Source organism: Toxotes jaculatrix, chromosome 12, assembly GCF_017976425.1.
Source record: "Toxotes jaculatrix isolate fToxJac2 chromosome 12, fToxJac2.pri, whole genome shotgun sequence".
Classification (NCBI taxonomy): domain Eukaryota; kingdom Metazoa; phylum Chordata; class Actinopteri; family Toxotidae; genus Toxotes; species Toxotes jaculatrix.
Genome location: NC_054405.1, coordinates 21,715,010 through 21,730,464, shown reverse-complemented (window position 1 = coordinate 21,730,464; position 15,455 = coordinate 21,715,010). Strand labels below are relative to the sequence as shown.

The window sequence follows — 15,455 nt, the reverse complement described above, 5'->3', positions numbered from 1 at the left end:
ATTTGAGAGTAACTGAATATTTAAGTACCATACAGACCAAATATGTACAAGTTGATGATCCTCAAGCTATAAAAAAAAAAGAGTTATTTTTTTTTCATATGCAAACAGATTTTTATGTCATACAGACCTCCAGAGGGCAGGCTGCTGCAGATGGCTCCGTTGAGGCAGGGCTGACTGACGCATGGATCTGGATAAAGCACGCAGCCCAGCTTGACCTCGCTCAACCCTGCAATCTCAGCGTAACGGCTCCTCTTATTCTGGAGTGGCAGCTCATTGCCGTTCAGCATTAGTGAGCCCAGGCAGCCCTGGAAGCCGTCCTGGGCCCTTGGTGGACCCCTCGCTCCACGTTCCCCGAGTCCTAGCCCTCCTTGGCTTCTCCCTGGCCCCGGACTTGGCCTCTCGCCTTGCCCATTTGGTGGCCTCACTTGCGCCCCGAAGAAAAAGGAAGAGTCTGGGGCCAGAGGCCAAAGGCGAACAGGTGCTCTGGCTGCTCGGCGGCGCTCCACATAGCTGTCATCCAGTGAGAGGAGGGTGTAGTTCCTAGTCAGCTCCAAGGCAACGGCGTGCCAGAGGCCATCGTTTATTGGTCTGCCAGAGATACCCATAATGCCAAGGGTGTTGTCACAGTCCAGCTGGAACCAGAGTCGACCTCCTTCAATCTGTGGAAGGAAATGGGAAAATAATTGTACCTTTAAAAATTATGCAGCCTCTGAAATACAGCACACTCTTTGCTGAGCAAACGGGGCATCTGGAAACAATGCAGTATAGAGTAACATTAGGATGTAAATGAGTTTACTTTGAGCATGGTACAGGGGTTAACCCGTGTGAACATAATGACTCCTCTTCTCTGAAGAGTTCTGATCCTCAGGCCGAGCCTCATCTCTCCACTCTGGCCACTCTCGGTCACTCTATACTTGATGTAACTGTTTCCAGAGAAGCTGAGAGACGTTTGTCCTACACATTCACAAAACACAGCGATACAGGATTAAAATTAGAGGGGAAAATCTTCCACTTAAAAAAAGAAAATTAATACGTTATTAATTAATCCTTGCAATGGAGCGATCTACTCATCTACCTGGATCAGATTCCCAGAAGTCGCCCAAACTTCAAACATAAGGAAGAACCAAACCATACCTGCACACTCGTCCAGTCTCTCAGGCTGACACTGGCAGACAGATGGCGCTGTAGGACCAGAACGGACACACTGCATGTCTGCCGGACAGGACTGACCTTCACAAAGCTCCACAGTGGTGGGGCATGTGCCTCCTGCTCAGAGAGAGATACAGAAATATTAGGAAATAGCATTGTATACATATGAAAAAATTCTTTATATTTATTTTAGTCTTTAATGTATGTATGCATCTCCGTGTGTTTACAAGAAGAGAACAGAAGTTATGACTAATACTGATTAGCATGAGTGCTGTGCTCACCAGGGCAGGTGCAGGTGTCTGTACGGCTGAACCTTGGTGACACCAAGCTGGCCCTCTCTGTGCTGTACGTTACAGGCGATCCACTCTCCATCACCAGTGTCTGTTCACACACCCTGTCTCCACACTCCAGCTCCCCAGAACAAGCGCTGCTCACCACCACCGCCCCAGCTAGGACACCTCGAACCTGGCCCCGCGTTGCTGCTTCCTCCAGCTTCGCAGACAGCTCCTGCCGAGAGTAGAACCCACCCATCCGTCCGCTGCCTGATGTCTCTGGCCGCTCCATGGCCAGAAGCAAGTCCACATCAGATGTCCCCATCACTGGTTGAATACTGAGTATGTGGAGGGGATCTGGTTGTCCCGGTGACCATTTCCAGCCAGCTAGTCCACGTAACATCAGTTTGATCTGGCTCAGGTAGCGACCAAGCAAGTCCTCCGGGGACAGGGAGCGGAAACGTAAGTTCAGGGCTGAACGCAGCAGCACATCTGTCACCTGTTCGACCTGGACTGACACATCAGCTATCACAGCGAATCGTCCGTCACTCACTGTGGCGTTCATCTGATATCTGAGAGAGGACAAGGAAATGTTGTATTTTGATGCAGATTTTCCATAACATACTTTTTTTCTGTGTGTGTGTGCGAGTGAGTTGTGTGTTGGTGCGGTGCAGTGTGTACCTGCCAGGTTCCAGGCCCGGCAAGGCCACGATGCTGCCATCCTGCCTGCTGATTGAAAACATGCTCTTGGGCTGAGGCTTCTGGGTAAATGACAGAGCGTCATTGGGGTCGCGGTCGGTAGCGTAGATCCGACCGACAGGGCCGCCCTGAAAGGTATCTGTTACCATGACAATGAAGATTTCCAGGGGGGAGACGGTGGGTTTGTATTGGCTGTTCCCGATGACCCTCAGAAATACCCAGGAAGAAGAGGTAAGACTTGGCTTACCAGAGTCACTTGCCTAAGAGACGAAAACAAAGTTATAGTGAGATATTCAATGACTCTTGCAGTTGAAAAGTAAAAGAAAATTACTTACAGCCATCAATATTAAAAGATAGACCCTCCAACACCACCATATTGGTGGTGCTAATAGCTGCTCCATAACAGAAATGTGCTTCAGCTTTGCAGTGAGAGACTTTGTAAGCAAATGGCGGTGGTGGCTGTGTGTGTATCCATGCTGACAAAATGTGTTTGTCAGTCAACCTCTCCTGATTATATTGGTTTAAAAAAACATCAGTCTCTAACCTGGATTTCAAGAGTGAACTCTCTGGGGGCTTCAGGGCCAATTACACGGTTGGACCTCAGAGTCCCAGTCTGGTCCAGGGAAAGGAAATTTCCCTCATTTCCTGACACGATGCGAAACTCAAAGGGAGGACCGTTTCTAGGGGAGTCTTTATCGCTGACTGACAGCTTCAGCAGGGTGGTGCCAGCAGCTTGATTTAGCTGGAAGTATATAGAGAGAAGTTAATATGATGCTCAGAGGCTCAAACGCACAGAGGCAAAAACACACAGACTATTACCTGTATGACGGCTGTGGAGTTGGCAGGGGTGAAGACAGGAGGGTTGTCGTTAACGTCGGAGATGTCGATGTTAACTGTGACAGTGGAGGACATGGCAGGAGAGCCACTGTCAAACGCCTGCACTGACAAAGAGTACCTGGAGACCTAAATGGAGCAGAAGTGAATGAGAGTGCCATGTAGCATCTGTATGTATCAGGCAACATGGTAAGCACTGCTATGCTTGCATAATGTGGGACTTCACTGGGTGCTGACCTTGAGCTAATGTGGTATTTTCTGTCTTGACTCTGCTCATGAACCATAAAATTACTATTGATTGTTTATGAGATATTGTACTTAAAGATGCATCCTTACTAGTTCTCTGTCGAGCCGCTTATTGACTTTGAGCAGTCCTGTTACAGGGTCAATCCAGAAGTGGTTGCTACGGTCACCTTTCAGGATAGAGTAGGTGATTCGCCCATTTACCTGACTGTCCAGATCTTCTGCCAATACCTAGAGGACACACATACAGAATGAAATGAAATCTAATGAAAAAGGGAAGTGTATAAGTAGGAGTATAGATAGACCAATATAAGGGACCAAAATATTACCCTTGTAATTGTCTGCCCAACCGATGCATCCTCGCTGACCAGAACATTGTAGATGTCTTGACTAAAGGTCGGAGCGTTGTCGTTGACATCCATGAGTTCGATGGTAACCATGGTGGCAGTGCTGAGAGGAGGGTTCCCGCTGTCCCAGGCCTCAACCGTGAGGTAGTAGTCCTTACACACCTCAAAGTCCAAATCATCCGCCACAGAAATGGAGCCTAAAACGTACACATAGTTCAGTATATATATGTTATAGTAGTAGTAGATTTAGTAGATTAATAGAGATGAGATTAAATTTTGCACTTTGATATGAAAGCAACACACCACATACAAATACGTCTGCTCACCCAGGTTTCTGTCTATGGTGAACTTTCTTAACTCGTTGCCCGACCGGATGTTGTAGGTGATCTCAGCATTAGGTCCGATGTCGGCGCTGGTTGCCAAAACTCGTAGCACCTCAGTTCCCACAGCTACATCCTCTGGGACAGTCACAGCGTAGTCCCTCCTCTGGAAGACTGGAGCGTTGTCATTCACGTCCAGCACCAAAATGGTCAAATCAACCTGAGGGAGACACAAAAGGCTTTAACAGGACTCCCGACCAATTAATTTGTCTGCGTTGCTCCCGGCCCTGTGTGTTGAGTTTCAGTGCCACAGACCATGGACCCACAAAGGCTTCACTAACAAGATAGGAGACTTAGGCAAAAATCAATCAAAGTGTGTGTGCACCAAAGGCTGAGAGAGAATTCCTTGGCTGCTAGATAAATGTTAAAGATTTGTAGCATAACTGATGCAGATAAATGCTGTTTTTGCTCTATGGAATCTGAGTCAGCCTTTTATCTTTCGCGATACCGTCGTGGTATTTCTGCTTTTGGAGGGAGATTCAAAAATGTGGTTTAAAAGAAAGGTGTGATGTTACAGAAACAAAAAGTTAAGCTTATTATTTTTAAAGTTTTGGCTTTTGTATGCCTTGTTTCCACTTATTTTACTACACTGTTCAGCCTGGTTATATATGGGACAGGTCTGTTGATTTGAGGCCGTTTGTGTTGTTTTGATTTTGTGTATTTATCTGGTTTTGTGTGATTTATGTTGTTTGTTCTTGGTGTGAGTCTTTTGATAAATGTTTATTGTTGTGGTTGGTGTGAATCAGATGCACATGCTATAATTCATGATAAGCAGGGCAGGGTTTATTCTGATTCAAATGGCTCTGTCAGAGACACACTTGATCTCAGTTCCACTTACTGCAAGTGGGATACCACCAGTGCTTCTAGTATTGCTATTATTATGTTACTGAGCCTTCAACAAATACTCCAACAACTCACAGAACCACTACTGTTCCTACCACTGCTATAACTGCTATTACAGCTACAGCTAGAAAATATAACATAAAGTGTCAGCACTGTGGACAGCGGACAAAGGCATCTAACAGCCTAGTGGGTGTGAGAGAGACAACACTGCTTCAGCTTGTCTTGCGGTCTTTCCCTCCCACTTTCTGCACTGCCTCTGTCTCTGTAACTGTCACCTTCCCCATCCCACCCACTGCACGTTTTGATGAAGATTTATCTTAATTAAAATCTACTAGGTTCTCTATCTCATCTCTTCAGTAAACAACATGTATTTATTCATTGGCTTATTTTATTCATGCGTACGGACAGAAATACAGATTACACATCACCAGATAGATGACTCCATTGGCTGACTGATCTGCAATTTAATGTGTAGTGTATGAAATTCGAATTACCTTATTAGGATAAAATGGTTTAATTACAAAATGACATCTATTTTTGTTTTAAGAAATAATTGATGCTAATTCCTCAGAGGCCGTGTTAATCACTTTGTATCTGATTTAATTACTCAGAAAACATTGATTATATCACGTAAAATATAAATGTGGAGACTGTGGGGAATTTAATATTGTTTGCCAGTACATTTTATAATATAACTTATTATATGATTATTAGTTACCAGCTTATTTTAGTATATGTGCCAGTTTTTTGTGGATTGTAAGTATTTTTTGCAGTGACACTCCCTGCACAGTTAGTGGATCTACTGAACAGTAGGACAGAGACTGAACCTGTGTCACCTGAACCTCCCATGTACCTGTGAGGACAGTGCCCCCTGTTGGCCAGCTTGATCAGTGGCCTGTACACGAATGCGGTAGGAGTCTCGGCTCTCTCTGTCCAGTGATTTCTCCAGTATCACCATCCCAGATATTGGGTCGATGGAGAAGAAACCCTTGGCTGAATCCACCAGAGAATATACCACTGTACGGTTAAGACCTAAAGAAGACAGCAAACAAATTCATGAAGAGAGAAGACTCTCTGAAAGTTCTTCTTCCTTTCGATGCAATCATCCTTTTGATCAGAGAGACAGATACAAATTGTACGTGACGCATGGTCATGCTCCAAAATACAGCTGCAAAGTTTGAAATTCTTAGTGACACCGAATTGAACCTGCATTTATTGCATGTAGGAAACCTCGCTCGGTATACTACATACCAAACATGTGACAGTGTAACATCGTACCAGCTTACCTTCATCAGGGTCGCTGGCTTGCAGCCGCGTAAGCAAAGCTTTGGGTGCTGCGTTCTCAAACACACTAGCCAGGTAATGAGGGGAGGAGAATGACGGGGCATTGTCATTCACATCCAACACTTTGAGGGAAATGTCAGAGCGGCAGAACAGCCCTCCCCCATCGGTTGCCTGGGCAATGAGTTTGTAGGCAGGTGTCATTTCTCGGTCCATGACCGTGGCCGTACGCAGCTCGCCTTAGGACACAAATGGAGAGATTTCAAAGCTGCAGAAAGGAGGTTTAATCGCTGGTGTATGGCACTGTTCTGATCATAAACAAAACAAACCTATAGAAAAAATAATAACTGAATGTACCAGTGTTTGCATCCATGTAGAAATCTTCGACACCGATGCCAAACAGTGAATATTGAATCTCAGCGCTGGAGCCTGAGTCAGCATCTGTTGCGCCCACTGTCAGAATGCCCTTGTTAGTGGGAATGTCCTCAGGAAAAGAGGCACTATACACCGCCTGTCACAACACACACACACACACACACACAAAAATGCAACTGTCCAACACATCAAAAAACACATTAAACTGGGCACTGCATCCATTATCCCTGCTGACAGAACCAGCACAATACAGTTAAGTGCCCTTTTCTGACCCTGTTCCACCCCTGCCCTCACTATTTCACCAAACACAGAGTTGGTACAGTGCAGCATGTCCCACCCTGCTGCTTTTGCTCTGTCACATCAGTTATCCAGTAAATGATTTATTGATATCTAGAGCTAAAATCATGAAAATGAGAAAATTAATCTGCAAGTATCAGTTTATAGTTCCAGGTTCTCTGTTAGAAAACTGAATAACTTTGCATTTTTGACTCTGACAGCTTGTCAGAGGAAAACAGCAACTTTAGGTCGTCACATTGGGCTTTAGGAAATTGTGACTGTGTGAAAAATTGAGATTTTTTCCATTTATTTTCTGACATTTTCAGCATTTTCAACAATCAGCTGATTTATTAATAGTGGAAAATAACTCTTAATAATAACCCCTAAAACTAATTCAATAATCAATTATCACTGAAATCACTGACGACTAAAACGAGCATATGTGATATGGGCAGTAACAGAACTACTGCACTACTTCTGCTATTGTGTAAAAATACTACTGCTATCACTAGTGCCACAAGTATAGCAAGTACTACTAATACTATTTATGCTACTCCTTCTAGTCCTGCCTCTACAATGACTATGGCAAGTAGCAGAAGTGGCAGTAGTACCTGTATCACTCAGTCAATTACTATTACTACCACTTGTGCAACAGACTGCCACCACTGCCACTACTTCAAGTGGCAGTAGCAGTTGACTCAGGTCAAAACTGCTTCTCTTACTATAATACTAATAATATAAAAAACCTGTGAACATGGTGCTGACAACATAGTTATAGTGCAGTGTCTGACACTTAATGTCTTTTAACGCATTTGATGCTGCTACTGTGTAAAGCCAGAGAAACCACTTTGTAGTTACACAGGTCTGACAGGTCTGAGAACAGAAAGAATATAAGAGAAGTACAGGGAGACCGGGAGAACTGATTTCAAAGAGAATTAAAACAAGTTTAGAGGGAGAATGAAAGTTTCTCAACTAATAACGTAACACTGAAGAACTGCAGATTATTACTAAACGAAAAGGAAAATTCTCAGAAGATTACTCAGTCAAATTATTTTCCCTTTTCACAGTGATTTTCCTCTCATAGATCAGCCTGTGGCACAGGAGTAACACTAATTCTAGGATGGCTTTTGACCATTGATTGCTTTTTACCTCTTATTCCTGTCATTTGTTTGCATGAATTCTGTTACGTGTGTAATTTAAAGAGCACTGTTCACCAGCTTTTAACTGTGGGTATCTTCAAGAATATCATTATGTCACACACTACATGAAAGGGCCCCTTAAATAAAGTTCAAAGACAATTTGTTTGAATTAATTAACAATGAGTTTGTACTTTGGTGCACTATAGAACGGAGAATCAATATTTTAACTAAGCAAGACCCGCTGTACTCATGCAGCCACGGTTTTTTGCTTTCTCACCAAGTCATAAATATGCAAATTTTAACATTATTCAACACATTAATTTTCTGAGCTAAGTCATCCTTAAAATTACCAAACAAAAAGTTCATCGTTGTGGAAACTGGGTCCTCAACTTACTCTTGAGACTTTCTAATTCAGAAAATCAACATTGTATTGTATTGTATGTTGTCACCAGGTATTGGAAGGTGATTATCATCATTGTTGTGGGATTATTATTTCTTTACTCTATTTAATTTATTTATTGCTGTTTTTGTGTGCCTGTAAAGGGCTGTATAAATAATAGTTGAGTTGAATGTAGCCACAATCACTTGATTTTTGCACTGTCCATATACTTATTATTTAAACAAAAAATACTGTACTCTTTTAATTTTTTGACAAAACACTAATTGGAATGTGGTTAGCCTGGCGACAAACAGGTAAGTTCTCTGTGTTTGTTTTCTCTTCCATTTACTTATTTGTAATTTCATTTTACCCGTTTCCTTATCTGTTTATCTCTGACCTGGTTGCAGATGGGACTGTTGTCGTTGGCATCCATAACAGTGACTTCTACTGCAGTGCGAGCAACGTATAGGCCATCGCTGGCTGTGATGTTGAGCAGATACCAGTCCTGCTGCTCCCGGTCCAGCAGGCCGCTCACGTAGACCTTCCACTCCCCCTGCACAAGGGCCAGACCAAACACACCCCGCGGGTTTCCTCCTGGAAAATGTGAGGATGAGGATTAAAATGCTGAAAATACACAGCAAGGAATGAGGTAAGGATTCATTGTAACAGATTGTGAACAAACTGGAAGTCTTATCGATTCACAAGATCAGTAAGCACCAGCTCCCCTGCCATCCACACACAAACACCCACAAATGATACAGGTACCCTTTGTCACAATCAATAAACATAAATCACCAAAGTGTAAACCAGACTGGTGGTGTAGCAGCAATGGCCTTTCAGAGTTTAAAAAGCTGACCTTTTAATACAACGCTTCCATTAGGCCAATCAGTATTTTTAAATGCCAGAACACGAGGCCAACATATATCATCCTTAGTCATTATCAGAGATTATTACGTGAATGGAAAACATCTAGCTCAGCATCAGTGTGAGAGCTTTGCTGGAGAGGCCTCACACTGTATTTTTATTACACCCATAAAAAAAAGGAGTGACCACACAAATGTGACTCGTGTGTGAGTCTGTGAAAGGCTACTACTTTGTTTATTTTTGAATTTCCAACAAATACACTGATTTAACATAGTTTTGCAAGAATCGTTTAAAGCAGAGGTTTTGAGGTTGGTTGGTTCTGTTGAAAACTACAGTGTATAACAGAAACTATTATTGGTTGCTAATATTTTTTTTTTGTTGAATTGAGAAATAAAAGCCTGAATATACAGGGTTTCTTGACCTAGCTTGAAATGTTGTGTTGTATAACACATACCTTGGAGTATTACAATAAAAAAGAAATATAAAAAAACAAAAGGTTAGTCATGTTTGACATTTGAGTTCAAATTTATTTAAAATTTGACCTTTGATAAAAGCAACCCCATCAGGCCAATGAATAATTTTTATTCAACTCAACCTTACGTCACTGCATGAGGGAAAATCACTGCAGCACAGAATGTGTGGAACTACATTATGTTAGAGTTCTTGTGATTTCCTCACCAGTGATATAAAAGCTGACTTGACGGTTTTGATCTGTGCCATCTCGGTCTTTGGTTTTCAGAACAGCCACCACCTCGCCGAGGGGGTCGCTCTCTTTTACGGCACCCCGGTAGAGCTCCCTCTCAAACCGCGGTGGGTTGTCGTTAACATCCGACACAGTGATGGTCACCACTGTGGTGGAGGAGAGAGACTGCGACTCCCCCAGATCGGAGGCCACTACTTCAAAGCTGTAGCTGGTGCAGGCTTCATGGTCCATCTGACTCACGGTGGTGATCCAGCCTGTTTTACTGTCGATGGCAAAGACAGAACTCGTAGTGACGGGGCCACTGAAGGAGTGAGCCCCCTTTGTCAGATCCACGTTGGAGGTGAGCAGAGGCCCAAGTCTGTAGGCTACCTGCAACTCAAAAAAAAAAAAACATAGCTTTTCAAAGAATCTCCCAACACTCTGAACTGAACTACTGAACTGATAAATGTATTTGTAGCAAAAAGCAAAAAGAACTGTCACACACCTGTCCATTGGAGCCCCAGTCTGGATCAAGGGCGCGCACTTGGACCACTCTTGTCCCTATAGGCATTCCCTCCATCACTGTGGCTACATAGGTGTTGGTCTCAAACACCGGCTTGTTGTCATTCACGTCTAAGATCTGAAAAATGACAAATCTTTAGTATTTTCAATTCAATTCAGATAGAAAATGGAAACAAAACGGCTAACAGACTCTGTGTTCAACCCGCATCACCAACCTTAACCTCTACGTCTACGGTGGAGACGGACTCGATCAGGTCTCTTCTTGTTGTTGCTGCGACCTTGAAGCGGAAGATGCTGACCTGTTCGTAGTCTAGTGGCTTGACCAGACGGATCAGACCTGTCTCCCTCTCCACAAGGAAAGTCCCTCCCTGGTTGCTGTCGAACGTCTCTCCCCCAACTACAGTGAAGAACCCGGTCTGTCCGGGACCCATGTACACAGACCCTAGGGCCGTTCCTACCGCTGTGTCCTCTGGTATGGTGAAGGAGTACTGAGGCTGGCTGAAGGAGGGAACAAATGCATCTGGAGGGACAACGTGGATGAAGGCTGAAACCAGGGAGTGTTTGGCTGGCGAGCCGCAGTCCGTGGCTTTGACGAAGAAGGAAAGCACCGTCCCCTGGAGGTGGTCCACAGTGCTTTTAGTCATCATCCAGCCGCTGTCTGGCTCCACCTGGGTAACAGCAAAATCACACTGTTATTTTAATGTACTTTAGAGACAACAGAACTTTTACATTCTGACTCTCTGTCTGAACTCAGACACAGCTCTCAGTCCGATAGCGTCTTGCTGTTCTGGCCTCTGGCTTGAGCTGGATAGGATTTTTACTTTTTTTTTTTTTAATTTATCCTTTTATTTCACAAAACAGAGCATGGTAAACAATGTTATTTGAGCTTCCACCTGTTATCGATATGTATGTGCAATACATATCGATAACATTGTACGCAACATTAGCCTTTTATACTCCAGCTTGTTATTACATTTAGTCGTTGCTGTTTAATTGCTATTTAATTGTGTTTCCTTTTTTAACAGTGAAAATTGAATTGAAGCATCAATCTCAATGTAACACTATTTTGATTAGGTGGGTAGAAATGGACAATCTACAGCTAACAGATGGCTGCTAATCCACTGAAATGGGGAGAGGGTGTCAGCTGAGAATAGCTGTTAACTGAAAAACAGCATTCAGTTCGAGTTTTAATAAGGTTCACTCTTATTAAACACAACTTTTGAGGTTTAGACCTGGTTAGTGGTTAAGGGAACTGAAGAGATGTTTGCATTTCTATTTTAAACTACGAAAACAGCTGTGTGAAAAGTTTAAGAGTAAAATGTGCTGACCTCCAGCACATCAACCAGCGAGAGGCGTGCCTCGCTGTATAGGGAGTAGGTGATCCTTCCATTAGACCCAGCATCGGGGTCAGTGGCTTGGATCTGCGTGACCAGAGAACCCTTGGCAACGTTTGCTTTAATGCTCATGCGGTACTCCACAGCTCTGAACCGAGGAGCATTGTCATTCTCATCTGCAAGAACCACTCGCACTGTGCAAAACGATGCACGGCCTGGAAAAAATAACAGAAAAAAACTGCCTTATTATGCTGTTACCATCGCTGTAGGTCATTCTGGTCATTCCATAAAATGCAATGCATATGCTTAACTATTCATAAATCTTCAGGAGTGCGGGATCTGTCTGGTCAGTGTCCAGAATCATACCTCCACCATCCAGGGCCATAACGGTCAGCACCATGTCCTTGTTAAGAGGATTTTCTCTGTCTAATTTCTGAAGAGTGGATATCACTCCATCTGCGTCAATGGTGAACTGAGTTTTCCCAAGGTCATTGATGAAGGAATAGGTGATCTGGCCAAACAACCCGGAGTCCTCATCTGTTGCACGGACCTGCAGGTCCATACAGAAAGTCAGGATTGTTCATTACAGGATGCTCCTGCATTATTAATGGAGAAAGATTCCTGTAACGAAACACTACAGAGTAGTGAGAAAGTAAACTTACCTGAATGACTTTTGACCCTGGAGGGGCATTTTCTTGGACCTCAGCCAGGTAGAACCTCTGGCTGAACACCGGGCTGTACAGGTTCGCTCCCAGGACACGTATAATCACCTGTGAATCAGCGTCACTGTTATAATCATCGTCACTATCATTATCCTTATTATCTGCTGACAGATCACTGGCTGATTTGTCAGAGATGATCATGTCAACAAGGTAAGAGCATCAGGCCTGTCTAGTATGAGTTACAGCTGCAAACAGGTACGCTGTGTTCATGTCATGTCAGAGGAAGAGGAAACAACATGTCACGTGGGCTATAAAAGATGGTGGTAACAGAGCCAAAAGAGTCCCGCATGCCCCACTTGTAATTACCACTAAGAGACAGATGTGAACATTTGTTTTCCAGTTGGCAGCTCATCCTCTTAGCAAATCTGATATGACGTGAACACACAATTGCAGAGCTGCTCAGCAGCCAGTTCTAAAAAAAAAAACAAAATAAAAACTGCAATCCTACTGGACAGCTGCCGATGTTTGTAATAAATTTGAAGCGAGGGGTTGCTAAAGAAGGTCAGCTTGCTGTTTATAAACACCGCAAAGGTTAAAAAACAGAACATCGGTCAACAGAACTAAATTGTAAGTGCCGAGGAGCTGCGTCACCTGAGCAGTGTTGGTGAAGACGCCATCTGACACAGACACATTGAGCTGATATGAGAGTTTCATGCCTTGTCTCCTCTTGTTAGACAGACTGAGCACCCCTGTATCTGGCTCCATCATAAAAGTCATCCTCTCATTCCCTGAGAGAATACTGTACCTGAGGGCATATAAAAAAAAAAAAAGAGTGATGTTTTACCATGTTATTTTGCTCAGAAGCTGCTGGAAATCAAAGTATATACTTTTGTGTACTTTGTTTTGAGCCAAAATGGCTTGACAAAAAAGAAAGAGATGGAGAGAAAATTAAGCCATTTTTATGGCCAAAGCACAAAACAAAAAAAGCCTGGTGAGAACTGCGCTTTTTGGAACACAATGATTAGAAAAGCTTAGGAATATATTCTTCAATGAGAAACCTACAAAAATACTAATCATCACTGGTACAAAACATTACCTCAAAAACACCAAAACGGGGACTTTTAAAAGCTTTTTTTTTTTTCTTACCTCAACCTATGAGCATCACAGATGTCAGCATCTGACGCCTGAACACAAGTAACAAAGTGTCCTCGCGGAGCCAGCTCGCTGACGAAAGCTTCGTACAGCGTTTGGCTGAAATTAGGTGGATTGTCGTTTGTGTCAGTAACAGTTACAGTTACACTAACATCACTGCTGAGGGCAGGGTCTCCACTGTCCGTCGCTCTGACAATGAAGTTGTAGCGCTGGGTGAGCTCATAGTCAAGCAGGCGTGCCGTGAATATCAGTCCGCTGTTACTGTCGATGTGAAAGTAGTCGCTGCTGTTGTAGATGTCAGATAGGATCTGGTAGCTCACCACGGCGTTCTTCTCTGTGTCTTGGTCCTGGGCAAACACCTACAGTGAGAGTAACATTAAACTTTACACCGCCTCATGCATTATTCAAGATAAGATCTGATTTGTTTACCCTGATATACTCTATAGCTACTACAGTGCCCACACTGAGTCCAAATGAGAAAAGTAAATAAAGCTCTGAGATACTGTGAGGACACAGTCGCATCTAAAACCACATCAAAAGATTTGTTGAACATCCAGTATGATCATTTTGTTTAAAAAGTAGAGAATTATACTGTCTATGCAACCAGTGTCAGATCATCAAATACCAAAACATGTAAAAGTGAGGAGGCAAAACTATTTTACTGTTGGTTTGATCAAGTGTTTTGGGTTCCAATCACAAACTAAAATTTTTATTCATATGTATGATGATGTCCCAAAAGCCCAAACATAAATTTGTAAATTTGTGTTTTTAAGGCACCATAAGTTCATCGTGTTCATCGTGATCAATTTTTCTTAGACTGCCCTCTTGATACTTTTAAAATTACCCATAATTCTCCAACTTATTTCAATGACTGACTAAACGACTAAAAGAAAGTACAACAACAGCACTGGGCAATTATTCGCTAAAGGTCAAGAGAGTCCAGTGAGAAATTTCTGGGGAAATATCACACTATTCTTTCATAAATAAATGATCTGGCATCTAATATTCATCCACAATACCGCTGAAGTGAGTCTTAAGTGTAAACAATCATTCACTCAGAGCACACACTGGACTGACTCAATTAACAAAGACACACACACCTGTAACACGGTTGTGCCAATCATGGAGTTCTCGGGAAGAACAGTGGAGTACGAGTTATTCTGGAACAACGGCGGGTTATCGTTTACATCCAACACGACGATGTCCACATCGACCTCAGACTTTGCCCCAGTCATGGTATCTGTAGCCTTCACCGTTAACCGGTAGTACTGCATGGTCTCATAGTCTAACGGGTAGATCACGCTAATGATTCCTGTGTCAAAGCCGATGTCAAACTGGAGGGACGGGTCCCCGTCCATGATGCTGAAGATGACGCTCTGGCCTTCGGGACTGGTGGCATTGATACACAGGACAGAGGTGGAGATGGCCACATCCTCTCTGACAGTGACACCGTAGAAGGGCTTGTCAAACACCGGCATGGCTTTATTCACTACAGTAACAGGCAGCTCTACCTCACTGGACAGAGGGGGGAAACCGCCGTCAGTGGCCACGAGAACCAGCTTGTACTCTGCGTTGGATAAGTCTGCTTCGAAAGCTCGCTTTAAGGTCAGCTCTCCTGTCACAGGATTCACCTGCATGGAATATGTAAAGACTAGTTTGTAACATTAGGAGAGAAATAGTATACAAACCCATGAATTTTCAAATGTATTGCTCCCATATGAAATCAAGAAAAATGAATTTAAGAGCAGGGAAGATGCAGCTCTCACCTGAAAGTTCCTGTGCTGCTCCTTCAGGCTGTAAGTCACCTCGCCATTCTGACCGTAGTCTTGGTCGATGGTTGAGACCCTGAAAATAGCTGATCCTGGCTCTGCTTCCACCTGCACTGCAGCGTAGTAAGGGAGGTTCACAAACTCTGGGGCGTTGTCGTTCACATCCTGCACCTACGAAAGGACAGTTATTTTAAGAAAATCTAATGGGGTCATTGTAAAGAGAGTGAAAAAAAAAGCTTTGGTAACAGGGTCA

General features: G+C 43.4%; 1 protein-coding gene across 2 annotated transcripts in view; it reads right to left on the bottom strand.

Annotated features, from left to right (window-relative positions):
- LOC121190329 (protocadherin Fat 3) overlaps positions 1 to 15,455 on the bottom strand; it is a 56,516-nt gene that overhangs the window by 13,425 nt on the left and 27,636 nt on the right. Inside the window, exons 20-43 of one of the 2 annotated variants that reach the window (XM_041050969.1) lie at positions 15,200 to 15,373; positions 14,534 to 15,064; positions 13,428 to 13,792; positions 12,933 to 13,086; positions 12,282 to 12,389; positions 11,986 to 12,169; positions 11,614 to 11,834; positions 10,501 to 10,953; positions 10,265 to 10,403; positions 9,760 to 10,149; positions 8,615 to 8,811; positions 6,406 to 6,559; positions 6,054 to 6,287; positions 5,621 to 5,799; positions 3,871 to 4,084; positions 3,527 to 3,741; positions 3,291 to 3,428; positions 2,940 to 3,083; positions 2,665 to 2,862; positions 2,103 to 2,380; positions 1,431 to 1,993; positions 1,135 to 1,266; positions 797 to 954; positions 128 to 659 (exon numbers count right to left, since the gene is read on the bottom strand). In XM_041050969.1, coding sequence (XP_040906903.1) covers positions 128 to 659; positions 797 to 954; positions 1,135 to 1,266; positions 1,431 to 1,993; positions 2,103 to 2,380; positions 2,665 to 2,862; positions 2,940 to 3,083; positions 3,291 to 3,428; positions 3,527 to 3,741; positions 3,871 to 4,084; positions 5,621 to 5,799; positions 6,054 to 6,287; positions 6,406 to 6,559; positions 8,615 to 8,811; positions 9,760 to 10,149; positions 10,265 to 10,403; positions 10,501 to 10,953; positions 11,614 to 11,834; positions 11,986 to 12,169; positions 12,282 to 12,389; positions 12,933 to 13,086; positions 13,428 to 13,792; positions 14,534 to 15,064; positions 15,200 to 15,373 — 6,055 coding nt within the window. Of the gene's footprint in view, positions 1 to 127; positions 660 to 796; positions 955 to 1,134; positions 1,267 to 1,430; positions 1,994 to 2,102; positions 2,381 to 2,664; positions 2,863 to 2,939; positions 3,084 to 3,290; positions 3,429 to 3,526; positions 3,742 to 3,870; positions 4,085 to 5,620; positions 5,800 to 6,053; positions 6,288 to 6,405; positions 6,560 to 8,614; positions 8,812 to 9,759; positions 10,154 to 10,264; positions 10,404 to 10,500; positions 10,954 to 11,613; positions 11,835 to 11,985; positions 12,170 to 12,281; positions 12,390 to 12,932; positions 13,087 to 13,427; positions 13,793 to 14,533; positions 15,065 to 15,199; positions 15,374 to 15,455 lie in introns of both variants that reach the window. The other variant, XM_041050970.1, reaches the window with a different exon arrangement.